Source organism: Phallusia mammillata, chromosome 3 (genome assembly GCF_965637545.1).
Source record: "Phallusia mammillata chromosome 3, kaPhaMamm4.hap1.1, whole genome shotgun sequence".
NCBI classification, from domain to species: Eukaryota; Metazoa; Chordata; class Ascidiacea; order Phlebobranchia; family Ascidiidae; genus Phallusia; species Phallusia mammillata.
The window spans coordinates 331,701-357,073 of NC_137254.1; the positions used below are offsets into that span (position 1 = coordinate 331,701).

General features: G+C 35.8%; 1 protein-coding gene across 4 annotated transcripts; it reads right to left on the minus strand.

Annotated features, from left to right (window-relative positions):
- Nucleotides 1–1,420: 1,420 nt before the first annotated feature.
- On the minus strand, nt 1,421–24,963 carry LOC145218128 (membrane-associated guanylate kinase, WW and PDZ domain-containing protein 2-like). Of its 4 annotated transcripts, XM_080085527.1 has the most exons (27): nt 24,709–24,963; nt 24,289–24,419; nt 23,498–23,647; nt 21,529–21,648; nt 20,640–20,798; nt 19,450–19,560; nt 18,425–18,545; nt 16,352–16,434; nt 15,810–15,867; nt 15,285–15,433; nt 14,515–14,727; nt 13,895–14,009; nt 13,185–13,327; nt 12,277–12,436; nt 11,006–11,156; nt 10,225–10,464; nt 8,812–8,947; nt 8,507–8,570; nt 7,932–8,055; nt 7,220–7,336; nt 6,847–6,922; nt 6,389–6,556; nt 5,767–6,004; nt 5,083–5,221; nt 3,943–4,081; nt 2,950–3,027; nt 2,513–2,578 (listed from the first exon to the last, which is right to left on the minus strand). In XM_080085527.1, the coding sequence occupies exons 1-26, from the start codon at nt 24,870–24,872 to the stop codon at nt 2,966–2,968; spliced, it is 3,531 nt and encodes a 1,176-aa protein (XP_079941653.1). In that variant the 5' UTR covers nt 24,873–24,963; the 3' UTR covers nt 2,513–2,578; nt 2,950–2,965. The 4 variants fall into 4 exon arrangements, with proteins under 4 accessions (XP_079941651.1, XP_079941650.1, XP_079941652.1 ...); XM_080085525.1 differs by lacking the exon at nt 2,950–3,027 and having other exon boundaries at nt 1,421–2,578; nt 23,498–23,614; XM_080085524.1 differs by lacking the exon at nt 2,950–3,027 and having other exon boundaries at nt 1,421–2,578.
- Between the last annotated feature and the right edge of the window lie 410 nt (nt 24,964–25,373).

The following is a 25,373-nucleotide window of genomic DNA, read 5'->3' on the forward strand; positions in this document are numbered from 1 at the left end:
TTATGACATGAAAAGGCTGTAAGATATTATGAGCTTATTTGTTTTCCAATACACGATACACCACACTAACTTTCTTACGATCATTAAACTAAACCATTCAGAATAATGCATTGCAACAGGCCACAAATCTTACAAGAAATCCACTTATAAAATCCGTTTTCTGTGAACTTAAACTCCAATAACTGAACTGTAATAGTCTGTAAATTTTAAAACTATACTGTCTATTGAAACGATGAACAAGTAATTAAATATGCCGAGAGAAAAGTAGTAAAAACACACCAATTCAGCATTAACTTAAGGTAGTTATTTAGGTTGCTAACTATGAAATATAAAACTGATTTTAAACTTGTCAATGTAAAGATAAGTTTATCTTTAAGAGCAGCAACAAAGTATTATTGTGTTTGCCAGGCTAACATGAGTTTTCTGCAACAATCACTTTGTTGCGATCTTGTCTCAGACACTAAATGAAAAAAACAAAACAATAGTTTCATCTTTCTCCAAAGTTGTATGTTTACTATAAAACGGGTGGGTTAAGGTACTGCAACTAATCTAGAAATTATTACTATCACAATTTGTTTCGTGAAAGTGAAATTCATAAATTAGGTAATGTTGTTTTTCTCTTCAAACTGGACCAACTGTTGCAAACATGCAAAACACCTAATAAGTTGCATGGGTAAAAATGAGTTTTGCATTCTTTTCGTATAATACTACAAAGCTTTCTGTAACTGTTTCAACATATTTGTTACTGTGAGCAAAAGGATTTTAGTAAGAATTACACTTGCTCAATGACTTTTTATTAATCAAACCTGTCAAACACAATATTCTTTGAGATTTACAATTCAGTAACCTCATCGAATTCAGTGCTGTCAGGTCAAATTGTCAAAAAGCACAACTTGACTATTCATAAGAAGCCCAATTTTACAAATTACCTAAAATACAAATAAGTTTTTCCCCTTTCAGCTGTTTGACTCTTCAATCTACAAATGAAACCTTTTTAATGCTTCGCGAACGCAACAATGAACTAGACTTTTCGTAATGAACGATTTTCCCCAAATAATCCACTGTATTGCGATGGCAAGCAAAAAGTACAGCAAGTTGCAGCTCTGAACTTTTTTCGCCATTTTATTGTTAGCTTTTCGTTTTGAAACCCGCCCAAAAAGCTGTACGCTGTAAAATGGCTCGATATGAAACGTTGGTGCCCTTGACAAAAGCTCTCACAGATATTATTTCCAAACTAACCAATTACATTTTCTTATTCTATTTGAAACATTTTTTAGTGTCCCCATTCCGAATAAAAACGCAGTTGGTCTTCACAACTTAAAAAGTTTATGAAAAACAGACATAAACGCTGAAATATGGTTGTTGAATTTCTGCAGCTAATTTTCATTTTCTGTAAATATCATTTAAAAACTTTTGAACATACAAGAACTTGTTGTATTGTATTTATAAGAAACAACACAAAGAAAAACGAATAAAGCAACAATGAAATTGTTCGCGCGGTCATGACGTCACATATTATCGAAACAAAGTATTTAAATATTCGGGAAATACGTAGTTTTTTACAGGGCAGAGTTTACGTGGGAGTGGGGGGGGGGGGGGTGGGGGCGAAAAATCACTCACAATTATTCGAAGCACCACAATGAAATTACAGGGCCAGTGGAGTAAAAAAAAATACGACGTGAAATTAAAACGTAGGAGCGCACGGTAAATACACGACGAACTAAACGCAGCTAATACTGGTAAACAGGTGGATAAATGGCGACATTATAAAACTGATATGTTTGTTGCAATCTCGTTGTGAAATGGAATGGAAGGATTTTGTTGAAAGCACCAAGTTCATGTGCAAAAAATTACAAGTTACAAAATCATGAAATCTGCACCTTAAACGTTCAGCACCATAAAATACTTCGAGGTCAGAAATATATTTGTGTATCATTTGAACTGAGGGACTATGACGTCACCTAAGTTAGATTATGACGTCACTTTGCTTGTTTCTTCTTGGGTGAAAGCCACAAACCGACTTTGGTGGACGACTTTCCTTTCAACGAACCCGATTTGTTTTTCGATTTCTTTGGCGATTTTGCTGCGTCATCATCAGCGGATGGACTATCGACGTCAGCTGACTCGGCATTTTTTTCGTGACTTGCAGTTCCGTTGGTTTTGTTGTGGACGGCGACATCTTGTGGCAGTTTCCCATCGACCTGATTCTCGATTGTTACGTCATCATCAGCTTTCCCCTGCGTTTGGAAAACCTCCCGTGCAGCTTGTGCGGGATTCGGGGTAATCGCCCTACGCCCCCCTAAACCAGCGCTTGACGTGGGTGCGACGTCATCACTGACGTCAGCGGGCATGACGTTGCCGGACGAGTTTGCGCGGCGTCGAATTTGTTGTTGCTTGACTGAATTTTGCTGCTGGCGGCGGGAAATACCCTGCGGGGAAGAAATTTTCGACGGCGATTGATTGGTCGCAGGAGGGCGCTTTTGAGCTTCGTGGGTTGAAGAGGTTGAATGGAAGGTGGCGCTAGAGGGCGTGGGACCAGACGATGACGTGGGCTGGTGATTTCCGCTGACGTTTGACTCTGTTTCGGAAATTAGTGTTAATTTGAAGATAAAAAAATGTTACACATTTGACGAAGGGCACAAAAATTTAAGTTAATTGTTAAAACTTTTGCAAGCAATAATTACTAACAAACGCGTTTAACGTTACAACCTATTATCAATACAACAAAACACACAGAACCATGCAAAGTTAGTTTGGAAAAAAATCACACTTAAAACACGGCAGTTCGTAATCACTGGAGAAACATTATAAGTGGACATAAATTACAGAGAAAACTTCGTTAATTAACAAGATATTTAACTGGTGGTGTAAACCACGCGTGAAAGGTGGACATTAAAAGTTGGTTAGTGCAAATGATTCGCAAGCATGCTCAGGTTGCTACGGAATTACCATGGAAACATAGAAATCATGAGTTGGATGGGGCAAGCAGATTACTCATGCTCCGACTTCGACCGCCGTGGCCATTTTCTACAGAAAACTTCGCCATGTCAATGTCTGACACTAGCGGGCAGCATACAACATATAACAAACTTTGATAAAACCATTTTATACCACTAGGGGTCGCCAATAGTTGAAGTTAAGGATACAAATAGTCTTAAAAACCCAGACCCCGGTCAACATCGGTTAATCCGTATCCTCGCCTAATCTGGGCATTTTTTTGGTTAAACGGGTCCGGATTAACCGATGTTTACTAAATATCTGCAGTATTTCGGCTAGAAAACAATTAATTTGTTTGAATCGATCTTTAAATTAAGTGTGGGATGTCAGAGGGCTCATTATCGCCACATGTGGCCTAGTGAACCCAGACCCATGAGATCAGCATTATAAAGCTTGCTTCCTCATTTTAACCAGATATATTAGGCTATAGTACAGCAGAAACTACCTGGCGATAAAGCTTGCATGTATGCTGTATATACATGCTATGTGTTGAAACTAGACTATAATGCCTCTGTAACTAGCAAAGCAATACTGCCAAATTCGACAAAATGTTAAGAGTAGATCTGAAAAGGCAAACAATTATATATTAGGGGGGTTACTACAGCCACTGGTCATAGGTTACCTGCGAAAATCATGCATATTTCACTTTGTTAGTTTAAGTTTTAGACATAATTCAATTCATTCCGAAAAATGCATTTTCATTAAATTCCTGTAGGGTTTAAAACTGCGTTATAAATCATTAAAAACATTAAAATGCAAAAACTTGTTCGTATTGTTGTTCAAACGGTACTTAGACAATACTGCGTAGTTCATATGTGATACCAGATACGTAAAAACATAATGGCCATGCAGGCACACGCAGACAAAAACATCGACCTTGACAATGAACACAACGGACTTGACCTTGAACACAATGACCTTGACATTTAACTCAGTTGCACTGACCTATTTCTGGGACTTTTCCATTGCCCGGTTTTAGCAGCAATCTCAAAGTAGGCCCTCCTTGTTTAATGAGGTTTATAGCTTGTGAATGGGAAATGTCCATTGTGCTGCGGCCGTTGATTTCAACTAGAATATCTCCAACCTGAACAACAGAATGGAAATGTTGTAAAAATGGCGGACACTGTGAAAGAACATCGTGTGTAAATATATTTTGAATCTTAAATATGTTTTGACCAAGGAAAAAGTAATAAAAAAACGTTGGAATGTGAAGTAATTATTGAGGCAGGGATTTTAATAAAAAACGTTTTTGGAAATACTGGGCTCATTTCTAAATCATAGTACGTCAGATCCATTGAAGGCATTGTACCGAATCAGTCGGTCACCAAGCATCCCTCCCATATGGCAAGGTGTGGGCTAGAAAAATGTAGCATGCGGTGGGATTCGAACCAACAACAGGAGTCTTTCCGGGACTCGCGCTCTACCAACTGAGCTACGCAGGCTCAGTGGAGAAATCCGCCGAAAGTCGAATCACAAGCACCGTTGCCTGCCTCGTATGCTGCACATGTCAGCTTCGTAGTAGGGGATCGCCTGATTGACCAGTAACCAATTAAAACACATGGCCAGGGATTGTTAAAATACATATTAAACTAAAATGCATTGTTTTTCAAAACTTTTGAAAAACTATGACTTCGACAAAGTAACAAAACACTTTGGAATTGTAGAAAATAATTGGAACACCAAACATTTCTCAAAAAAAGATTTGTAACCTACCACCGATGAGATTAAATTTAAATTTACACAATCTGTAAATAAATGTAAAAGCACCAAGCCAACAAATGATAAGCTGCCGACAGTGCACACTGTTTCGACCAAGACTGCACTGATGGGACCTTGTAAATTGAAACAGTGTGTCTCTTTGCACGTGGCTTATCATTTATCGTTACTCTCAACAAACTGGAGTGCTGTTAGATGGCTGCACTAGCTAATACCGCCTATATCTTGTCACCAGTCGCACTAATGAGACTTTGTTGGTGGAAACAGTGTGCACTGTCTGCAGCCTAATATGTAAATACTTGCGTGAAATTTCAAAACATGGTTTTAGGTGGTCGGTAAAAGCGTACTACATTAATTCGAGGTCTTTACCTTAATTTGTCCACTTTCTGCAGCCGGTCCATCTTTAGCCACCCTCAGTACATACAGGAGCATGTTATATTCGCGACCACCACGAATACCGAAGCCGTATCCAGTTTTAGATCGGTGCAGGTCCACGCTGATGTAACCACTATAACAATATTTACGATTTTACCAACACAACTGCTAAGAGAAGGTTTATGATGTTGCTTTCATTGTTTACAAGCCGAATTTTTTTAAGGGCTGTATTAAAAAGTCGAAGTCACCAAAAACATCGACAAAAATGTTGGTAAGTGTGAATTTAGGAAAATCTACCAACACCATAACCCAAGGCAGACTCACATTAAGTTAATTTCCGATGGATGGCGCATAGAGCACTAACAAAACGAAAACGATATATCTCTAAATATGCTGACGGTTTGGGCTATTAGGGTTAGGCATTGTCATTAAAAATCTACAAAACTTAGTTGTTAATGTAAAATTTTCAAAAACTTACATAATATCCCCACCCCTCTTTAGCCGCAAAATAAATAATTCAGCTCTTTGCGCCACCTATCAAAAATTAGCAAAAGGTGGGTCTCCCGTGAGACATGGTGTTAGTAGTTCTACCCTAAAGTCAGGCACGAACCAAGCCTGCTTTTATCAAACTAAACAAACGACAAAAATGTGGAATCAAAATCCCGAAACAGTTCTTACCTATTTTCATTCTGGTGGTTCCCCATCAGCTCTTCATCGACCTCTAGCGGCAGAACCTTGAGCTCGATTGAGAACCCGGAATCTTTGATGAGGTTGACGATTTGACCGTGGTGCAGGTGGGTAATATCGACGTTGTTAACAGCAAGTATTCGATCTCCAACTCTTAGATGACCACACCGAGCAGCAGGCGACCCTTCAATGATCCGCCCGATTTTATGTGGTGCTTGGAATCCAACTCCTAAACAGGTTAAACTTATATAAGCTAATGCTACCAGGCATAGTATCAACCTTATAGAGCTCTTCTGGCAATTGTATTTTTATTCCGACGTTTCGAAGTCCTATACAGGTCGCCTTTATCAGGGTAAACGACACTGAATGCACGCTTATAACACCGTTTTGACACAGAAACTTTTCATTTGTGGTGACTGTTAGCGTGAAAAACGTATTGCAACGGATATTTTAAGGTTAAAATTAAAACTAGGGGATAAAATGCAGAGAAAAAACAAAATGAGTAAAAAATGAATTGTGTCCTTTTCTCGATAGTGACATAGTTGAACGTCGTTTTAATTTAAAAAGTATAAAAATTTCCACGCAATTATAAAAAATTGATTAAAATACTGACCGGAATTTTTCACTGATGAAATAATCACAAATCCGAAGCCCTCTCGCTCCCTCCGGTGGATGATGATGTCAAAGGGTTGAGTTGCCATGGGAACGGACACAGGGCCGCGACTACTGGGGCGTGACAAGTGGGGGTTAGGACCTCTACTCGCCGGTCTGTTCGGGATTTCTGTCAGAAAATATAAATTGTTAGTCTTGTGTGTTTCGCATTTGAGAAGATTTGACACAAATGACCACCACCGACCACAAATTGCCCCCATTGACCACAAGCACCCACTGTCAACTGCTGAACCCGCAGAAGATCACAAATAACTACAGTTAACCACAAATGACCACAAATTCCCCCACACACAAATCATAAATATTAGCCATTGCCAACCGCTAATAGCCACTAGCGACCACAACAAACCACTGTCAACCACAAATACCCACTGCCGACCAAAATTTCGTAATACATACGTGTAGCTCCGACACGACGACGAATTCCAAGTTGGACGACGGCGTTACGAGCCGCGTTTCCCATCAACGCTATCACCTGGGAGAAAACATCACATCAACATCAGTGTTTCCAACTTTTTTACAGTGGTTCTAAATTTTTTTTAATGTAAACGTGGCCGGGCGCAACCCAAAATAAGTGAAAATGTTTTTAGAAGACATAAATCATAGTAGACCAGATCTATTGAAGGCTTTATACAGAATTAGCCACCAAGCATTCCCATATGGCAAGGCATAGGCAAGAAAAATCTAGCCTGTTATAAGACATAATGTATTTAGAAACACTTATTTATCTTATGATTTTTGTGGATTTAATATTTATGGTGCAAAACCTGACCTGGTTGTGGCCCATCCTGGTGACCTTTTGACCGTCAACTGTGAGAAGTTCATCTCCACTACGAAGCGTCCCTTCTTTATCAGCTGCTCCATCAGGTACAATCGCTCCAATTGTCACCTTTAACATAAAAATGTATGTTTACCTTGCGTATGATAAACAAGTAGGGATGGACCAAGCCAAGCCAGAACCCAAGTACTCGGTACCGAGCATCGCTGTTTTAGATGCTTGGTGCTCGGCCGAGCAGTTGCACAAACTGACCCGAGCATTAAATTTGCATATTCATGTCCTGCTAACAAACGTAACTAGTGTTTAGAAAGGGTATCCAAAAAAATGGCTGTTTTATTAAATGCGTCAAAAGTTGGAATAGCTCATAATCTTGTTATTTTACCAAATAGGTTTTGAAGTACTGAAAGCTTACTATGATTATGCTTAACTGGACTCTTCTGTATAAACAGATGTGGTTTAGGAAGGTTTCTATATAAGCACAGTTTTAGAGGTTGAAAGAAATAACAAAAAAATTGTTGCAAAAACTTTAAAAATTAAGATTAACAGAAATCATTACTGGAATCAGCCCTGAAGTGTTCGAAAATAACAACATAACAAATGCTGAACAACAATTTTTGTCCTTAATAGCATGATGCATATTAGTGATCACTTCATACTCAAACTCTGCAGATAACAGAAGTAATTACAGAATATTTTTTCAACTTACACTTTCATCCTGAGCGTTTCCTCCCAATATTCGAAACCCAAACCCGGATTCTTCTCTTCGTAGAACGACAGTGAGATCGATGAAACTTTCTGGTTGTTGGGCGTAAGGATCGTGGTACAGATTGCTAAGTTTCAACAACAAAAATTTCATAAGTTTCGTGGAAGTTTCACTACAAATATTTTTATACAACACACTAAAGTGGGAAGTTTTATTAAAACAACAATTAATTTAAAAGAATATTGTGTGAAAAATGTCATTGGAAATTTCTTTGTGCTAACAAATTTATATGAAATGTTTTTGCAAAATTGCTGTTTAAAGAAACTGGAGTTTTTAATGATTCGAAAACATGTTGTTTCTATAAGATAAACAAAATCGTTTAAAAAATTCTTGAAGTAAATCCTGTTGAAAATTCTACAAAAGTGTTTAACAAAAAATTTTTAATGATTCAGAAAATGATCATTTAGGAAAACCAGACTTTTGTGTGTCCGTTGCAGGCTAAAGCCTCATTTTCCCCACATTTTATGACAAGTAGCCCCTTGTTTTTTCTACACAACATCCAACACAACATGACTTACTGTCCTCCAAACCTCTGATATTCAGTCGGGGGATGATGGTCCATCTGTCTTCCAAAGTTCGAAGCTGAAAAAAAGTTTGTTGAAATTTAACTAAATTGGCAAATTTATTAAACATTTTTATTCCTTCCCAACATACTACATAGTAGATGCTAAACCATACAAAGATCATTTAAATTTGGGTATTTTATCAACTTCACAAGTTATATTCCCAAAGCTACAGTGTCTATTTACAAACCACATGTAAAAATTAAAGTAAATTTTCCACCCAAGTTTAAAATACCACCACTTATTCAACAATTTCTTACCGATTTGCTTTGCACGATATTCAGTAAGAAGGGCGTTGACTGGATGATTGTTCCGAGTTGGCTGTAGCGAACTCGAAGGGGGGGCAGAGACCACCGATCCGTTTTCGCTCCCCAAACCTGGCTCCGTCTGTGAGCGCTGAAACCACAGAGATCATATTAACATGTTGTCAGTAAAATTCCTGCGTCTTGCAGCAGATAATATTCACAACACAATTATGCATTGACAACATTATGACAAAACACTCAACAAGGATGTAGCAGCAAGCAATATAAGCAGTGGTGGGATTCAACCGATTTGCACCAGTTCTATAGAACCGTCTCACAATATTTTACGAGATCAGCGAACTGGTTATCATTACTGGTTACTGTCAATGGGCTTTTTGTAACAGAACCGGCTGACAAAAATGACTTGTGTGATACAACCAGCTGAGAAAAAATTTAAATCCCAAAAAAATTTTTGGATTTAAAAAAAAAAATTGCATATAAATTTACACATTGCAGTGCAAGTGCTTCACGTACAGGGCATTTTATGGAACAGTCAGCCAACTGTTAACAATTTCATAATAAGTATTAAAAAAATTATTTTCTAACACCTTGTAACCCTGCAAGAAAAATGCCAGAGTCATTTCAGCAAATACCCATGGGACAATAATATAAAAAAGTTTGAGAAAAAACCTACTGCAATCTAGCGATTATTTTTGGTTGCATTTCACGTGTTTATGACCCAACAAATGTTAGTCATTGTTGCATATTTTTTTAGATATATGTAGAACACAGACATTTTTTTTGATAAAAAATTCTGGAATTCCTGTTCTATTATGAACATTTAGTTTGTTTTATCTATAATTTAATCTTTACTATTTAATAAAAGTAGAAATACTGGACATAAAAAGTGACATGCATTCATTATCAACTGTTTCTGCAAATGTTCAAGCCACTATTAGTAAGTAATGCGCCTGCACTATTTCTAGCATGACACAAAAGTCACATGAAAATTAATATATGACATCATCACATGTGATGTCACAATACAGCAAAAGCATTTTATTTTATAAAAAACTTATTGACTTACAAAATTTTAGCAAAATTTGCAATGGGTTATATAATTTTAAGTAAGACACATTGATTTTTAGTGTATGGTTTCTGGTCAGCCAAAAATCGGCAAAGGTTAGTAAAAAAATGTTAATTTTGACAACAGAATCATGCAAACATGTTTTGAACAACATTTTATTCACCACCGAGTCCTGTAAATATTGGAAAGGCAAAAAATAAGAAAATAAAAAAATTTGATTGTTTTCAAAAGGAAAAATTGTGTTACAAATGTAAATGTAAACAAATTGTAAACACAATGGTTGCAGTAAAATCAATGTTTAATATAAAATCTAGTTTTCAACTTTTTATCATTTTTTCTACCTTCATTCTCATGTAAGCTTGTGGATGGTGGTTCCCGTAACCGTGGGATACAGGGACTCCCCCGTTCATGTACTGGGGTCTGGAGGGAGCGGGGTCGTACATTTGGGGCATCATGGGGCCGCGCTGAATCACGAATATCGCTGCAGATGTCACCGGGCACTCCTTGAGAATCTGTACCACGTTGTTATGAGGCATATTTTGTACCGCAACTCCGTTGATTTCGAGCAAAATGTCATCCTCCTGAAAAACAACGACAAATAATAGTTTTGTGATTTATTTTTAGGTGTAAGTTTATTGTAAACAGTTTATTTGGGGAAACAACAGCTGTTTGCCATGTTTGAGCAAAAATTAAAAGGTGGGCAACATTGTAACAATTTTCACTGTAAAAATGGCAACTTTGAGAAAATAACTGTTATGTCCAGTACATAAATGTTATCACATTAGGAATTTTCTGTTTTCTTTTTTCAGGCATAAAAAGCTTTGTAAAACACAAATTTATAACAATTGGGTTACAATTGTTTAGCAATGTAAAAAATTACTTAAAATGTTGTAGAAACTAAATAAGGTTTTAAAATGTTAAAGTATATCTTCTATTTTTTCTATGGTGTTATACTTAACTCTGTATCACCAGTTTATTTTAAGCTTCAAGTAGCAATTAAAAGTTACGAAAAACATAAAAATTATAAGATTTAGGGTGGGGTACAACTATTTAAAAAAAAAGACAAAAAAATCACTTAAATTGTTTAGAGTAACATTAAATCCACAAATAAACAAGACTTACCACTAGTTCATGACATCGTTCCGCGTCGAGCACCTGTTTGACCCTTTGACCTTGAGGGCTATCGGAAATAGTGAATCCAAATCCGTGATCACCTTTTTTAATAATTACTTGCATTACGAGAGGTGCAGGCAACGAGCCCATGCTTCCAGCTCTAAAATATAAACAAAAAGCCTTTTATCTATGTCATAATATGCCAGGCCCATGCTTTGCCATATACAAGAATGCTTGGTGATCAGCTGATCCCAGTGAGAATTTATGTTTATCTTAACCTTTTATCTATGAACATATTTACACATTTACCCTGATGAAGGCGACCTGTATAGGACGTCGAAACGTTGGAATAAAATTACATTTCCCAGAAGATCTCTACAAACTTGTTATTTACACATTGTTGTTCATATATTTAGGGGTAACAACTCTATATTTAGGCTGAAATGAACCCAAACCGTTTATTTTAGTTTTTGCTAACATTGCATTGAATCTATCCAGCATGAAATTTAAGTTATTTTAATTTTAAAAACATTCATTCAACAACATAATGTCCCAGTTTAAGGGGAGTGTGTGTAAACCACTGGTCATTATATTGAAACCAACAAACTGGCAAAGGGAATGTTGTATAGGGAAACAGATTGAGACACACTTGTGTTAGAGCGGTGGTTCTTAACTCGTTTTAAGCCCCCATCAGTTCAATTAAATAAATATCGTGGACCAGTTCATTGTTAAGTATAAAGAAATCATCCACAACAAGCATATTGGCTTGAAATATATTTCTTTAATACAGAATTTCAAATAGGGATATCAAACAACTGACAGATAACAATATATGGCCTCAATAACTAATATGAGCTTTTATCATACATTCAATAAAGTATGTGCAACTAATTCTGGTTTATAGAAAATACCGAACAATTGTTTCGTCCACCAGGTTGCATATTTAACAAGTTTGTCGTTCAACTGGTGTAATGTTAAACAAAATACTAGTTGGTTTTTCAAGAACTTGACGTTTCGCCCACCAGAACAGTAGGGCTTCTTCACAGAAATAAATGATATATTGCAAGTACACAAGCGTTCTTGAAAACCCATTAGGATTTTGTTTAGCATTACACCAGTTAAACAACAAATTTGTCAAATAATTCCGGTTTATCACCTAATATATTTACTGTCCTGTGGACCACCCAAGAAGTTATCATGGACCACTAGTTGAGAACCACTGTGTTTAAAGATCAATTATCAGTTTCTAACGCAGAAAGCATCACATTTTCACCACTCACCTATTCGGAAATGCATTTTGGTTCCCGTGAACCATTCCTCGTCTCATGTCCATGTTGGCATGGTTACCGTGATACCCGCGTTCCATGTGAGGTTGCGCTGTGATGTCAGGCATCGATTTCGACGGACTCGTTAAATTCAAATCTCCGCTCCCCTCTAGACCTGGTGGAAAATAAATTGCAAGTCAGCATTAAAGGAACTCAGTTTTGCTGAGTTTTAATAAAAGTATTTCCGCTTTCAAAGAGCAAATTTTCAACTTAACCAATTTATCATAAGACAGTATTAAAGTCATGAGAAGTATTTTTGCATTTTATTTGTTTTACTCGAAAATTGTATTTCTAAATGTGTTTTTAAAAAAAAATTCTGGACTGTGTTATTTAACAATTGTGATTGTTTTCAAAAATTTCACGTGTTGGGGCCTGTGGGTGAACCGCTCAGTCATTCGAGGTCAAACTTCAGGAGGATCAAAATTGGATTATAAACTAACATCTGTGTAAATGTGAATAAATTTATAGCACTCTTTCTTGACCAAACGAGCACTACAAACCAGCGTTTTCAAAAAAAAATGTTTTGGGGCCTGTGGGTGAACCGCTTGATCATTTGGGGTCAAACTTCAGGAGGATCAAATTTAGATAACTAACTAACATGTGTGTTAATTTAAATAAATTTAAAGCACACTTTCTTGACCAAATGCATGGAACAAACCCATGTTAAACATAAAAAGGGACTTAAAAACCAGCAGTGTAGAAGTTAACCAACATTAACACATTTTTCTCATAATTTTAAATTGCTGTTATTGCTTTTACTTGCTGCTTGTTGGTAAGTTTCAACTCATTTGAGACCAACATAATATGTATCGAAACATCCTGTTTATTTCCCAACATGGTTCAAATCAAGATTATCTTCTTACCAACAGAGTGGCTTTCGAGTTGTGTGTTGAGTACACGCAGTTGTCGTTCGAATTCCTCCACAGGTTTATCATCTGGTTCTACAGCTCGTGTCGGGATAAAGTTTGTCCCTGGGTCATCGGAATCCACCATTAGGGGATATCCCCTGCAATTTCACATTTTTAATGATTATTCAAAAGTAAAAGGAAAAGACAGAAAAACCAGATATAGTCACACAATGTTGATCTAATGTTGGATTAGTTGTCATGATTTTTTTCTTTAAAACCTAACTGCCTTTGTATGCCAGGCCTATTGAAGGTGTTATATCGAATCAGTCGGTTTCGCAAGCATTCCCATAATTGCTGGCCGAAGGCTAGAAAAATCTAGGAGAATATGTTTGATGATTTATGTCATACTTTTAAATTTGTTACACATTTGCACATCCATATTTGAAGTTCAGCAGAATTTGGTCGAAAACCGAGTATCAAAAACAAGAGATACTTGGTATCAGACACTCCGATATTAACAAGTATCGAGCGACGCAGTTAGATACTGGGGTGCCAGGTACCATACCATCAGATACTGGGGTGCCAGGTAACATACCATCAGATACTGGGATGCCAGGTACCATACAGACAGATATTGTTTTGAGAGTTTTGAGAGATTGCTACCAGATACTTAAAAACATTTCCACATGATTTCTATGTGCAACTCTTTGTTCCATAATGTTTACCTGCACAATTGCAGAGTGACGATTTGTGTGATTGGGATCGCTTGAAACAGCTTAACAACGTCGGGATGAGTCCATCCGAGAACACAGGTGTCGTTTACTCTCACAATAACATCTCCTGCAGTGGTACAAATGTTTGGTGAATTTGTGACAATTATTAATTTAACAAAATACATAAAAAAAATCAATCCCAATTTTAAATACCTTCAAAAGAACTGTAATCTTATATTTTATTTGGAATACAAAAAAAACATTTTTAAGAAAACAACTAAAGCAAAAAGTAACCACATAGTGTTGTTTCTATACAGTCCGATCCAAAATATGTTGAAAGTTTTAATGTGGGATGTATAGGAAGTCGACACGTTGGAATAAAATCACATTAGCCAGAAGAGCTCTACAAACTTGATATTATGCCTGGCAGTAACATCTTATATGTTGTACGTCTTCTTTAACACAATTTTTAGAATATGAATCCTATAAAATGACCTCAACAAAACCTCAACAATTGGAATAAAATGCTGCATTTGATTTTGAGCTCAAACTCTTAAAAATATTTTTGAAATTGACTAAGCTTGCTCAAAATTCAACACAATAAAACCTCTTCCATGAAGAGACAACATTACCTGGTTCAATGTTCCCAGTTTTTGCCGCTGGCCCATCAGAAACAACACTTTTTATCTGCAGAAACTCCTCTGGGTCGTCACCACCAACTATAGTAAACCCAAAACCTCTTGCGCTTTTCTCAATGGGCACCAAATGGGGAATTCCCTTCAGTTTCGAGGGGTCTGTAGTGAAGGGGTAGCCTTCGGGGTCACTTTGGGGTGAAAGTTCGTTGCCTAAATTCACAAAAATATGTTTTAGAGTTTTGGAGGGTTAAACCAGGGGTGTACAACCTGCTGCCCACAGTGACATATGGATTTCAAATGTACTGGCAAAAGAGTCCAGTTATGATATTTTTTAAGCAGATTAATGCACCCCATGCTATTTTTCTCCGACCTGACAATATGCGGCTAAAATCAAATGCGAATTTTACTTGTTGTTAAATAGGCATATTTGGTATGCAACAAGGTTAAATCACCTTGATGTGTTATTTAAAGTAAATTTTACTTGTAGTTTAAGCATATTTGGCAAGTGGTGTGCTCCACAATCTAATTTTGACTAATTGTATTTGGCCCCACAGTGACAAAGGTTGTACACCCCCGATTTAAAGCATTCGGTTTCCGCAACCTCAAATATTGCTTTGCATTGTTTTATACAAGCAACATTTTTATATTTTTTACTTGCAGCTAACATAGGAAACTTATTCACATTTTCTAACAGAATTAACTTTTCACAAAAATACAAGCAAAAGCAACACACAAAGACTTTTTCAAATCCATCTTTTAAACTTTACCTTGTAGATGCCCCTCAATGGCAGGGGGAGGATTTGTTGCTTGTCCAGGATCTGGTGGGGGGTTTTCGGGATTTTCAGGGTCTTCTGGGGGTAATTTACCCTTGGCTTCCAACACGGGGTTTCCAAACTGGGTCTTCTTTTCAATGTGGCTATAGAAATCATATCGATAAATTAAAAAAATATTTAAAAACACTGGGGTTTCCAAACTTTTTTCAACATGGCTATAGAAATCATATCGAAAAATAAAAAAGTGTTTGAAAAAATTACGATGACAGTAAATGTAAAATGACTAAGATATGGAAAATGTAAAAAGGCATAAAAATAATAAATAACTTTGGTAAGAGATATTTGCCACATATAAATACCAAACACATATCATGAGTTAACTTTAAAAAAAACAGGGGTCATTGATAAGTATGCTGCCTGTCAGAGGGTCAGATATGTAATCAATTGATTCTAAGTATCAAATGTTTGGCAGCCAAAACTTTTTAGGCAAAACCAACGAAAACTGGCAAGCCTACTTACTCAACATAATAAACTCCGTATTGTGGGTCTTCAACCTTCTCCCACCCATAAGGCAGTTCTAAAAAAAATATGAAAACATGTTTTTGGAAAAGTCTTTGAATACTGTAATTACTCAATGGTAAGCCGCATTTTGTGATGTTCGATATCATTGTTTAATAACATTTCTTTATGTTGCATAGTTCAACTATTTGTAAACAATTGCTGGTCACGCAAATAATTCTACCAGTATGGTGTATTCTACATGTACAGCCAAAATGCAAAATAATTTTGAACGCAAAATAAATCAAAAAGCAGGGGTGTGAAAATAATATCGTTATGACATAAAAATGTATGCCGCCCTTGATTATAACCTGCACAAACGGTAGGGTAAAATTTTGATTAGGCCATGACTTATAATCGAATAAATACAGTAGTTTAAGTTTTTCTACAAGTCTTTAAATAGTTAGAATCTACAAACATCTCTATGGGACCCTTCGGTATCAAGCTTTCAATCTCATATAACAGTTTTAACACACATTGAAAAGTCAAAACTTGTTTTTTACCGTCATCTTCGCAGTCCTCGAGTTTTTTGCGTGACGTCGCATCTAATCTTGGATCCAGCCATGATGTTTTCTTCCCAATATGACTGGAAACAAATTGGTTATGTTTTAATCCATAGCACCACTTCAATTTGTTTGCAATTTTAAACTTACTGGTTATTTGAAGTAGGTGACATTATAACACACAAGCATAAAGTCAAACTAACAATATTAAATCATTTCTATGTAAATGAACACACAAATTCAAAAAGTTTTTTCTGCTGCAGATAATACTCGGATTTCAGCAAATGAAACTTACTGACTACTTAACTAAACCAAACTTGCTAAAAAAGTAGAAATTTAACAGAAAAAAAAACAGAAAAATTGACCGCTAAAAAGAACCCAAGTCAAACAAATAACAAACTCAGCATAGTAAAACTGACAAACTACAAAAATTCAGACAATTTGCCAGATAAATCCACCAAAAACTGTAAGTTCCAATTAATAAAGCCTGTTTAAACCAGCCCTAGAAACAAATATAACAAAAAACCAACAAAATTTAACGCTAAAAAAGACCCAAGTCAAACAAATTATAACAAATTGTAGCAAACTAAGCATGGTAAAACTGACAAACTACAAAAATTCAGACAGTTGGCCAAATAAAACCACCAAAAACTATAAGTTCCAATTAATAAAGCCTGTTAAAACCACCCCCAGAAACGCCTAACTGGTCGCGACAGGCTTCGTTCGGTCAACTGTGTCAGTTTAGTGTTTTGTCAACAAAAGAAATGGCGCGGTGGGACGTATTAAATCACACTCAGACACTCGTTACACTTCAATTATCGTAACATAAGATGGAATGCCAGGAATTTTGACTCACACATGAGATAGAGTTTCGCAAGCGTAGTAATGTGTTGAAGCATAAAAGTCAGAAAAAAATTTAAGGTCACAATTAATAAGGCTTCATTCAAGTGACAACCTTGGTTAAATAAAGAGGCTTTTAGAAAATGAGTTCAAAATGAATAACTTATATTTCTCAAAATACAGGGTAAATCAAATTTCTAATTTTTCAAAAATAGAATTGTTGAAAAAAACTTAAAAAATTTTTTAAATTTATTAACATCATAATTTTGCCAGTTGTTGTTTTTTATGTCGTGACAAAATATTAGAAAAGTAATAACTATTCTATGGATAAAATGCAAAGCCAAAAACATGTGCATGTTATTGTTTCATTAAAACGGGTCAACGACAATAAGCAGCTCAAAAACATCTTCAAATAAACCGTTCTCATAATAAGAAGCTTATCATTAAACTCCCCTCTACATGCACAGAACAGTTGTAGATGGGATTTGTAATTTAAACCTTCTTCTGTGACAGTTAACACAGGGAAATAATAACATTGAATCCCTTGTGGTTTCTTGTACAACAAATAATCAATAAAAGCTAATTTTAACTCGACTTTGTAGGTTGTTGTTTGGGTTGAACATGAGATTGTAAATTAAACATTTGTAACTGTTGCTGCCCTGAATTAATTGATTTATTTGACAATGTTTTCATTAACTGTTGTAAATGTCCACAAAATTACACAATACTCATTTCTGCGCAGGTTTGCAAACTAATTTTTTTTTGCTTTTGTGTAAATTTTTGCCAGTTCAATGATAACTGCGTCAAATATGTAACCTAGATATCTAAACGTTAATTTTGTATTTTCCAAACCTTATTTATTTATGATCAACAAAGAAAATCATTTTGGCATGTTAGATTTGTGCTTAACAAGTATTTTTGACAGATTATGTAAATTTTCGATTGATAAAATGGCTTCTTAATTAAAAAAAGTTATTTACTATATTCCAAGAATGTGTTAGCAAAACAAAAATATTTGCTAATGCTAAAAAGTTCAAAAAAAATTCACAAAAATACTGTCTATTGCATAGAATCAAAATGCCACATTAATTTGAAAGAAGTAATTTTTGTCAATCGCAACACACAGTCACAAAATATTTGCATTTCAATGCACATGAAAGGTTGTTGCAAACTAACACCAAATTTCAGTGATTTCACAATTTATTTGGTAGCAAATCTACAAACCAATCTTACTCGATAAAGTAGAAATCTCCCGATTCAGTTTGAGCCATTTCCCAACCTTCCGGGAGCGGACCGAGAAGTTTTTCCGACGATAAAAGTGATAATTTCATCTCCGCCTCTTTGCTGTTTCCCACTGAAAAGCACAAAACCAATGGTTAGTTGTTAACAATTCAAACATAGAACACAATGGCAATTTTTAGGCCAGGAATGAAACTAAACATTGGCTTGAAGATAAGCCCTAAATTATACCATGGCTAAAACCTAGTGAAATGTAGAAAAGTGTAAAGTCAGGCCCCCCCCAAAAAAGTTTTTTTCAAAGTGAAACCCAAAACTGAATCAAAACAACTTGAGTGCACACCTTATACTTCTGGTTGTGTTAACTAACTGCCTATAGATCCTGCAACATTAGTTAGGATTAACATAAATTCAATACTGGGATCAAGATCAACTGGTTTCATAGACACTTTAGGGCTGATCCCAGTTATGAATTTATGTTCATCTTAACTGATACTGGTCAATCTGGCAATCCCCTACTGCGAAGCTGACATGTGCAGCATACATGGCAGGCAACGGTGCTTGTGATTCAACTGTTAGCGGGTTCACCACTGAGCCTGTGTAGCTCAGTTGGTAGAGCGCGAGTCCCAGAAAGACTCCTGTCATGGGTTCAAATCCCACCGCAGTTTCTAACCTACACCTTGCAATATGGAAATGCTTGGTGATTCGGTATGGTGCCTTCAATGGGCCTGGTTTACTATAGCCTTGCAACATTAGTTAGCATTGGACCAATTAAGGCCAGTATCTTAGAACTCGGTACAACAACATTTTTAATGCAAGCTGCCAAATTAAACATTAAAACTGATGCTTAACACCCAACTTAAATCTGCAACACATTAGGTAAAGATAACCCAAAATTCAAGTAAAATAAACATGTTACGATGGAAGAACTATATTAAAGACTTATTTAAATATTTTTTGCCCAACTTGGAAATTTCAACAAATTAAAATAAAAGTAGAAATTTTCTGCTGGCAAAACTTACCAGGATTCGGTGGTTCTGGACTCGAGGCATCTGATGATTGTTTCGTTGTGACGGAAAGTCCTTTCTTGGGTGAATCCTTTGGCGGAAACATATGGTTTCGACGTGGAGAACCTTAAGTTATTTAACAACACATTGTTAATATAATAAGCTATTGATGCCAGGCATAATATCAACTTTATACAGCTTTCCTGGCATTTGTATTTTATTCCGACGTTTCGACGTTATATACAGGTCGCCTTCATCAGGGTAAATAACACTGAATGCGCGTAGAATGCACAACACATTGTTAATTTAGTAAAAAAATCTCAAAATTAAAAGTTTTTGGAGTTAAACGCAGCAAAAAGTATAGAGCAGATAGTTTTATGGGGATAGTCGGTTATTCAAACATCAGATTGCGTTCAACCTCATAATGCTTGCAAATATTTAGCAACGCCAATGGGTAAACATGATTTGTGGACATAAGGTGAGATAACTAAAGTTTTATTGAGGTTCAATTCAAACAATGGTTTAGGTTTAAAATAACCAACACTAGTAATTTTGTAAAATTAGTAAACAGTAAAATTGTTGGTTGTTTGTGGCATGTTAAATTTTGTAGTATGTCATTTTTACTTTTTATATGATAACACTCATAGCATTATTACGACACCATCGCTGAAATATGTGAGTTAAAATAGGGTTTGCTTTTTTTACTTTGTCATGCAAAAATAAATTAACAGCACGAAATAAAATCTAGCACATTACATATCTCCACAGTTAATACAGAATTGTAGCACAGTGATATAGTAGTAAATATTGGCCATCAACAAGTGTTAAATTAAATGCTTATCAAACTATTTATGTCACTAGATCATGTGGGGCAGGGGTAGGCAAATTAACTTGTTATTTCCATGTGTGCCAACGTTTTTTAATAATAGTGCTTCATGCCAGCAGATATCAAAAAATAAAGAGAAAGCAGAGTGTTTTGTGCATGTAAGGCTGAATTTTAAGACAATGGCATGATAAAAACTATAAACAAGCAGTGTAACAGGTTAAATTGTTACTTCAATATAAACACGCAAATCGGTTGGCATGCCATAAAAAACACCTTGCCTGCCAACTTTGGCACGCATGCCAGGGGTTGCCGACCTCTGCTGTAGGACTACTTTTAACAAATAAAACTAGAAGAGCTTCACTAGTAACACGCAACAAACCAGCATTTGAAGTTGGTGGGTCAATGTTTGATCGATTTCGTTTCCGTTTCCCGTCAGACGAAGGATGCATTCCCGGTAAATCGCTTGCGGAGTTTGATCGTCGGACGGAGGGAGGGGAGAGGGGCACAGGTGGGGGCTTGGGGGTTCCGTAATAATTCCCTAAGCACGGCAAACACATTTCGATTTAGGAAAAAAAAAAAAAAAATGTGACACCCATAAACTGCAAAATAGCAACACATCGATTACTGATAATGGCATGAGCATTTGCCAAAACGTTTGAACAATAAAGCATTTTGCTTTTTATGACTATTTGGGCCGTTATTATTTTCATAATAAACATATGAACAGAAACTGTATATAGTGTTCCATAGTAACATATCTTTTAAACGATTGTTGTTTTAAAAATTAATCAGCAAAATATATCAACAAAAACCTATTTTATAGACAATTTCTCACTCAGACATCTAACATTACTAGTTTTTCTGTTACATGAGTATTTCATGCACTGCGGTGTCATGGTATCATCGCCTATGCTGACTGTCAGGAAACACATAAATAATTCACGCAAGCTATCAATTATTTGAGAGCTTTTTGCCAAAACAATTGAATTTAACCTGGACCACTTACACTGCATTACAATGCTCCCAGAAGTAAAAAGTTTGCATTTTATGTTTTAAAAAGCTTTTACAGACAAAACACATCAAAAGTTGTGTAACAAAACATTTCCAATTTTACAATACCTAATAATAGTTGGTGATATTTAAAAAGTTGTTATTCTCTTTGGGGTTAGATAAGTTTTAGAAATTTTTTTATTTTTTTATTTTTGCATGTTGCTGTTAATATTTTTTGGATTTTACAATATTATGTTGCAATTCAACCAAAAACCCACCTTCATAAACCCCACTTTCCAGCAATGCACCTGATTTTTCCAGCTCACGAAACTCTTCAATACTCATAAAGTTATAATCTTTTCCGTCAATTTCTCCATCTCGAAGTTTGCGAGTTGTACCTTCGTAAAAAATAATTGCCAAACTCTTTTACCATCATTAATTAAAACTTGTATAAAATTTCACCAGAAATATATTTAGCTGCCATTAAAGTTGAACTATTGTGACAAAAACAAAACTAGTTACTCGATATTTTAGCGCATAAAAAAACTAGAAGGGTGGCTTAGCACATGTTGCAATTGCATATACATTATAACCTACTTTAAAACATTACTATATTTCCTGCACTTATTTTATATTGGGTCCCATACCATTCACTATTTTTTATAACATTGGCTGTTTCTGCAGGCAGAAACTCATGGGTCCCCACACATGCAAAGTTGTAAATAATGCATTTCAAGAGATAACTATGAGAAAGTTTGTTGTTGTAAGGTAAAACACAGTGACTGGTACTGAGCATAAACAAATATGCTGTATGGACTACAAACTATTTAAACTTTTTCCATTCATCCAAATAGCATATTTATTACGCTCGGTACCGGTCAACAGTCATGTAAATTTTTATCCAAATCAGCCAATGTTTAAATTTCTGGCCACTACAGGTGTTTTTAGCAACATTTGTTGACACATCTGACGTCATAAGTCTGGTAACACCCCTCTGACTGGCAGGTGCAAAAACACCCTCCCAGCAATGCATAAACACAAGCAGCATGTTCTCTGTTATCTTTATTTTACTGTTACTCCACAGAATTTTTTCGTTTGTGGTGTGCAGCAACATGCAAAAACATTTTACATTTTGGGGGCTAGCGGGGTAAATACTGGGGTTATTAACTCAAACGAAGCGGATGGCACATCTACATGAATATATCTACCATCTGTGAAAGTTTCATCCAAATCCACCAAAGATTTCATGCCAAAAGTGCATGGAAACGCTTCAGGAGAAAAAAGAAAAAAAAAGAAAAAAACAGAGTGAAATCAAGATGAGTCCTCTTCAGGGAAGGGGACCCATAACTACGAGATTTTGAATTATACAAGAAATTATTTTCCTGCCCAGACGCTTGTGCAAAAAAATCATTTTAAAAATACTTGTTTACACACATTAGATACATTATCTAATTTGTTTTGCCAAACCTGAAATAAACCAATAGCACAAACAAAGTAAAAACAAACAATTGTTTTGTCATAAGCAAGTCCTAAAAATCACAGTAGTATTTCATGACAATCCAAATTCTTAAGGTTTAGCCCCAATTTAATGTCATTAATCCCATATAACTTCGTTGGGATGAAATATGATGGTTTAAAAAATACCCTGCATGTCATCTGCATGTAGGGCATGAACTGTTAGACAACAAACCCTAGAACAGTGCTTCCCAACCTTTTCCAGCTCGCAGCCTATTTAAAAAAATATTTTTTTTAGCGGACCACCGTTTAATATTGCGACAAAACCACAATGGAAAAGAACTAAAATTGACAGAAAAATAATAACCGCACAAACAATACTTCTGTTAATGTGAAGCCTGAGCTTGCTGATTTGATATGATTTATGAGATCACTACTACTTTCTAGGGGAAAAAAACTATTCATTTTGTAGCTACGCAAAGACCAAATAAAGCTAACAAAGACAGTTACAGCTTCAAGATTTTACAACTAGTACAACTGTTGTGACGCGACAATTGCAGTTTGTTTGTGTAATAATGCTTTGTTTAACGTGAAATCTTATGCGGCTTTCATAGTGAATAATATTATATTTTTGCGAAAAAAGGTTAAATTTGAAAGTACGTTCACACAAACTGTGTAACTTTTTTTAACTTCTATATTGGTATGGTAATAGTTTGAAAAGCTTCACGGCCCACCAGAAAGTACGTCGCAGACCACCGGTTGGGAAGCGCTGCCCTAGAATGTTGTACTTACATGGCAGAGTTCTCAGATAGAGGTTATCCCGCATTTCAACCTGCAGCTGATGATCAACAGTTCCCTTGTTGAAGCGCTGACTTAAAAACAACTTTAAATCCTTCGTCAAAGTTTGACCTGCCAAACCATGTGACATTTTAATTTGCCAGTCTGTGAAATACATGTCTGCATTCTTTTTATTGCTGTAACTTGTTTTTGATAAAAGACTCGATTTGAAATGATCTTTGTATGGTTTAGCATCTACTATGTAATCTATTAGGGAGGAATGAAAATGTTTTGAATTGTTAAGTGAGGAACTCGTCGAAAAACGGTTGGAAACCGTTTTATTAAAAGAAGTTAAAATTTGTTTAACTGAACGATTCTCTTGGATCCAATTGACTCAAAAAATTTAAGTTGAGCTGAGTTTATTTCGCTTGGTGAAAGACAACATAGCGACACAATTACACTGAAACAATCACCAAGCCGGAAATAGCTGTGCAACGCTGAACCTTTAAGGAGCGCAAAACAGTGAAGAGCACAATTGGTGGATCATGATTAAACGCGCTGCAGCTACACCATCATTACAAGGCGTTAAGTGTCTGGGGCTCACAAGAAAGTGAGGTTGGTGCGTTGTGGGTAAACACAACTGGGGGTGGGACGTTGGTGAAACCAGTCGAAGGGGCCCTATAAACTAACCACCCGTGTTAGGGAAAGAGGGTGGGGTTCGACAGGAAAAGATACCACCGAAAGAAACCCTGTCAGATATTTTCAAGAGCCAGAAGACATACAATCACTTGTACAGAACATCTCACCTTCTTTTACAGTTTTAAACCTCACAGGGTCTCTTGCTTGTTTAATCATGTTGTTCAAATCATACAAAGTTAAACCGACGACCGATTTATCGTTGACTTCCAGCAAGATCTCTCCATCTTGAATCTTCCCACTGAAAACACAAAATGTATTTTTATTATTAAACTACAAATAAACATTAAAACAAATGTTACAAAAAATTTCTGTTTTCAGATACTAATGATGCTTAAGCTTATAAAAGCAAAACATATTTGTTTTCTTAAACAACAAAAATATAGGACTGATTTAGTGCAATTTGAAATATTCTGCAGTTGTGAATTAATGACCCTGAATCATCACAGCTCTTTGCTTTACATGCAAGAAGAATTGATTAATAAGGAAACATTAACTAGTAAAAGAAAACCATGATTCCTGGCACGAACCTGTGGTAAATAACTTTATCCTGCTTCACCGAACCAAAATACGGAAACTTTACTTCTTCAGCTCCACCTTTGATGACAAGATTCAGTTGTCCCGATTTGTTTCGACTCACGACACTTTCATGGACCCTCTCCGACCAATGTTTGTGCTTTTTACCACCGGACATTTTTAATTTCAACAACTTTTAAAATTAAAATAAAATTACATCACTTTTTTTACTTTCTTAAGTGACACAGTACTGGAAATCCTAAACATAATTCAGCACATCATATATTATATCCATCTACTATAAACTTCGCAATAAAAACAGCAAAGAAACAACTTCCATTAAAAATGAGTCTTATCTGAAATTCTGAACGCTAATTCGTTTCAGCTCTCTCCAAATAAGGTAAATCATCACTACCTGGTTGTAGTACAAATTAAAGATATATTTTACTGCATTAAAGTAGTTTGTTTCCAAACATTTATATAATTTAGACGAAAAACGAAAACGAGAAACTCTAAGTAACAATTTTCACGGAAAGGCGTTTGTTACAAAGTGCCGGATACCGTTCAAAATACGAATTGAAGTTATTTTGAATACATTTTTACGATTTTTATAGCTTAAACTTATTCACAAAAGAAAGCGTAATTGTATCACTCAAAAATTAGCAAAATTTTAAAATAC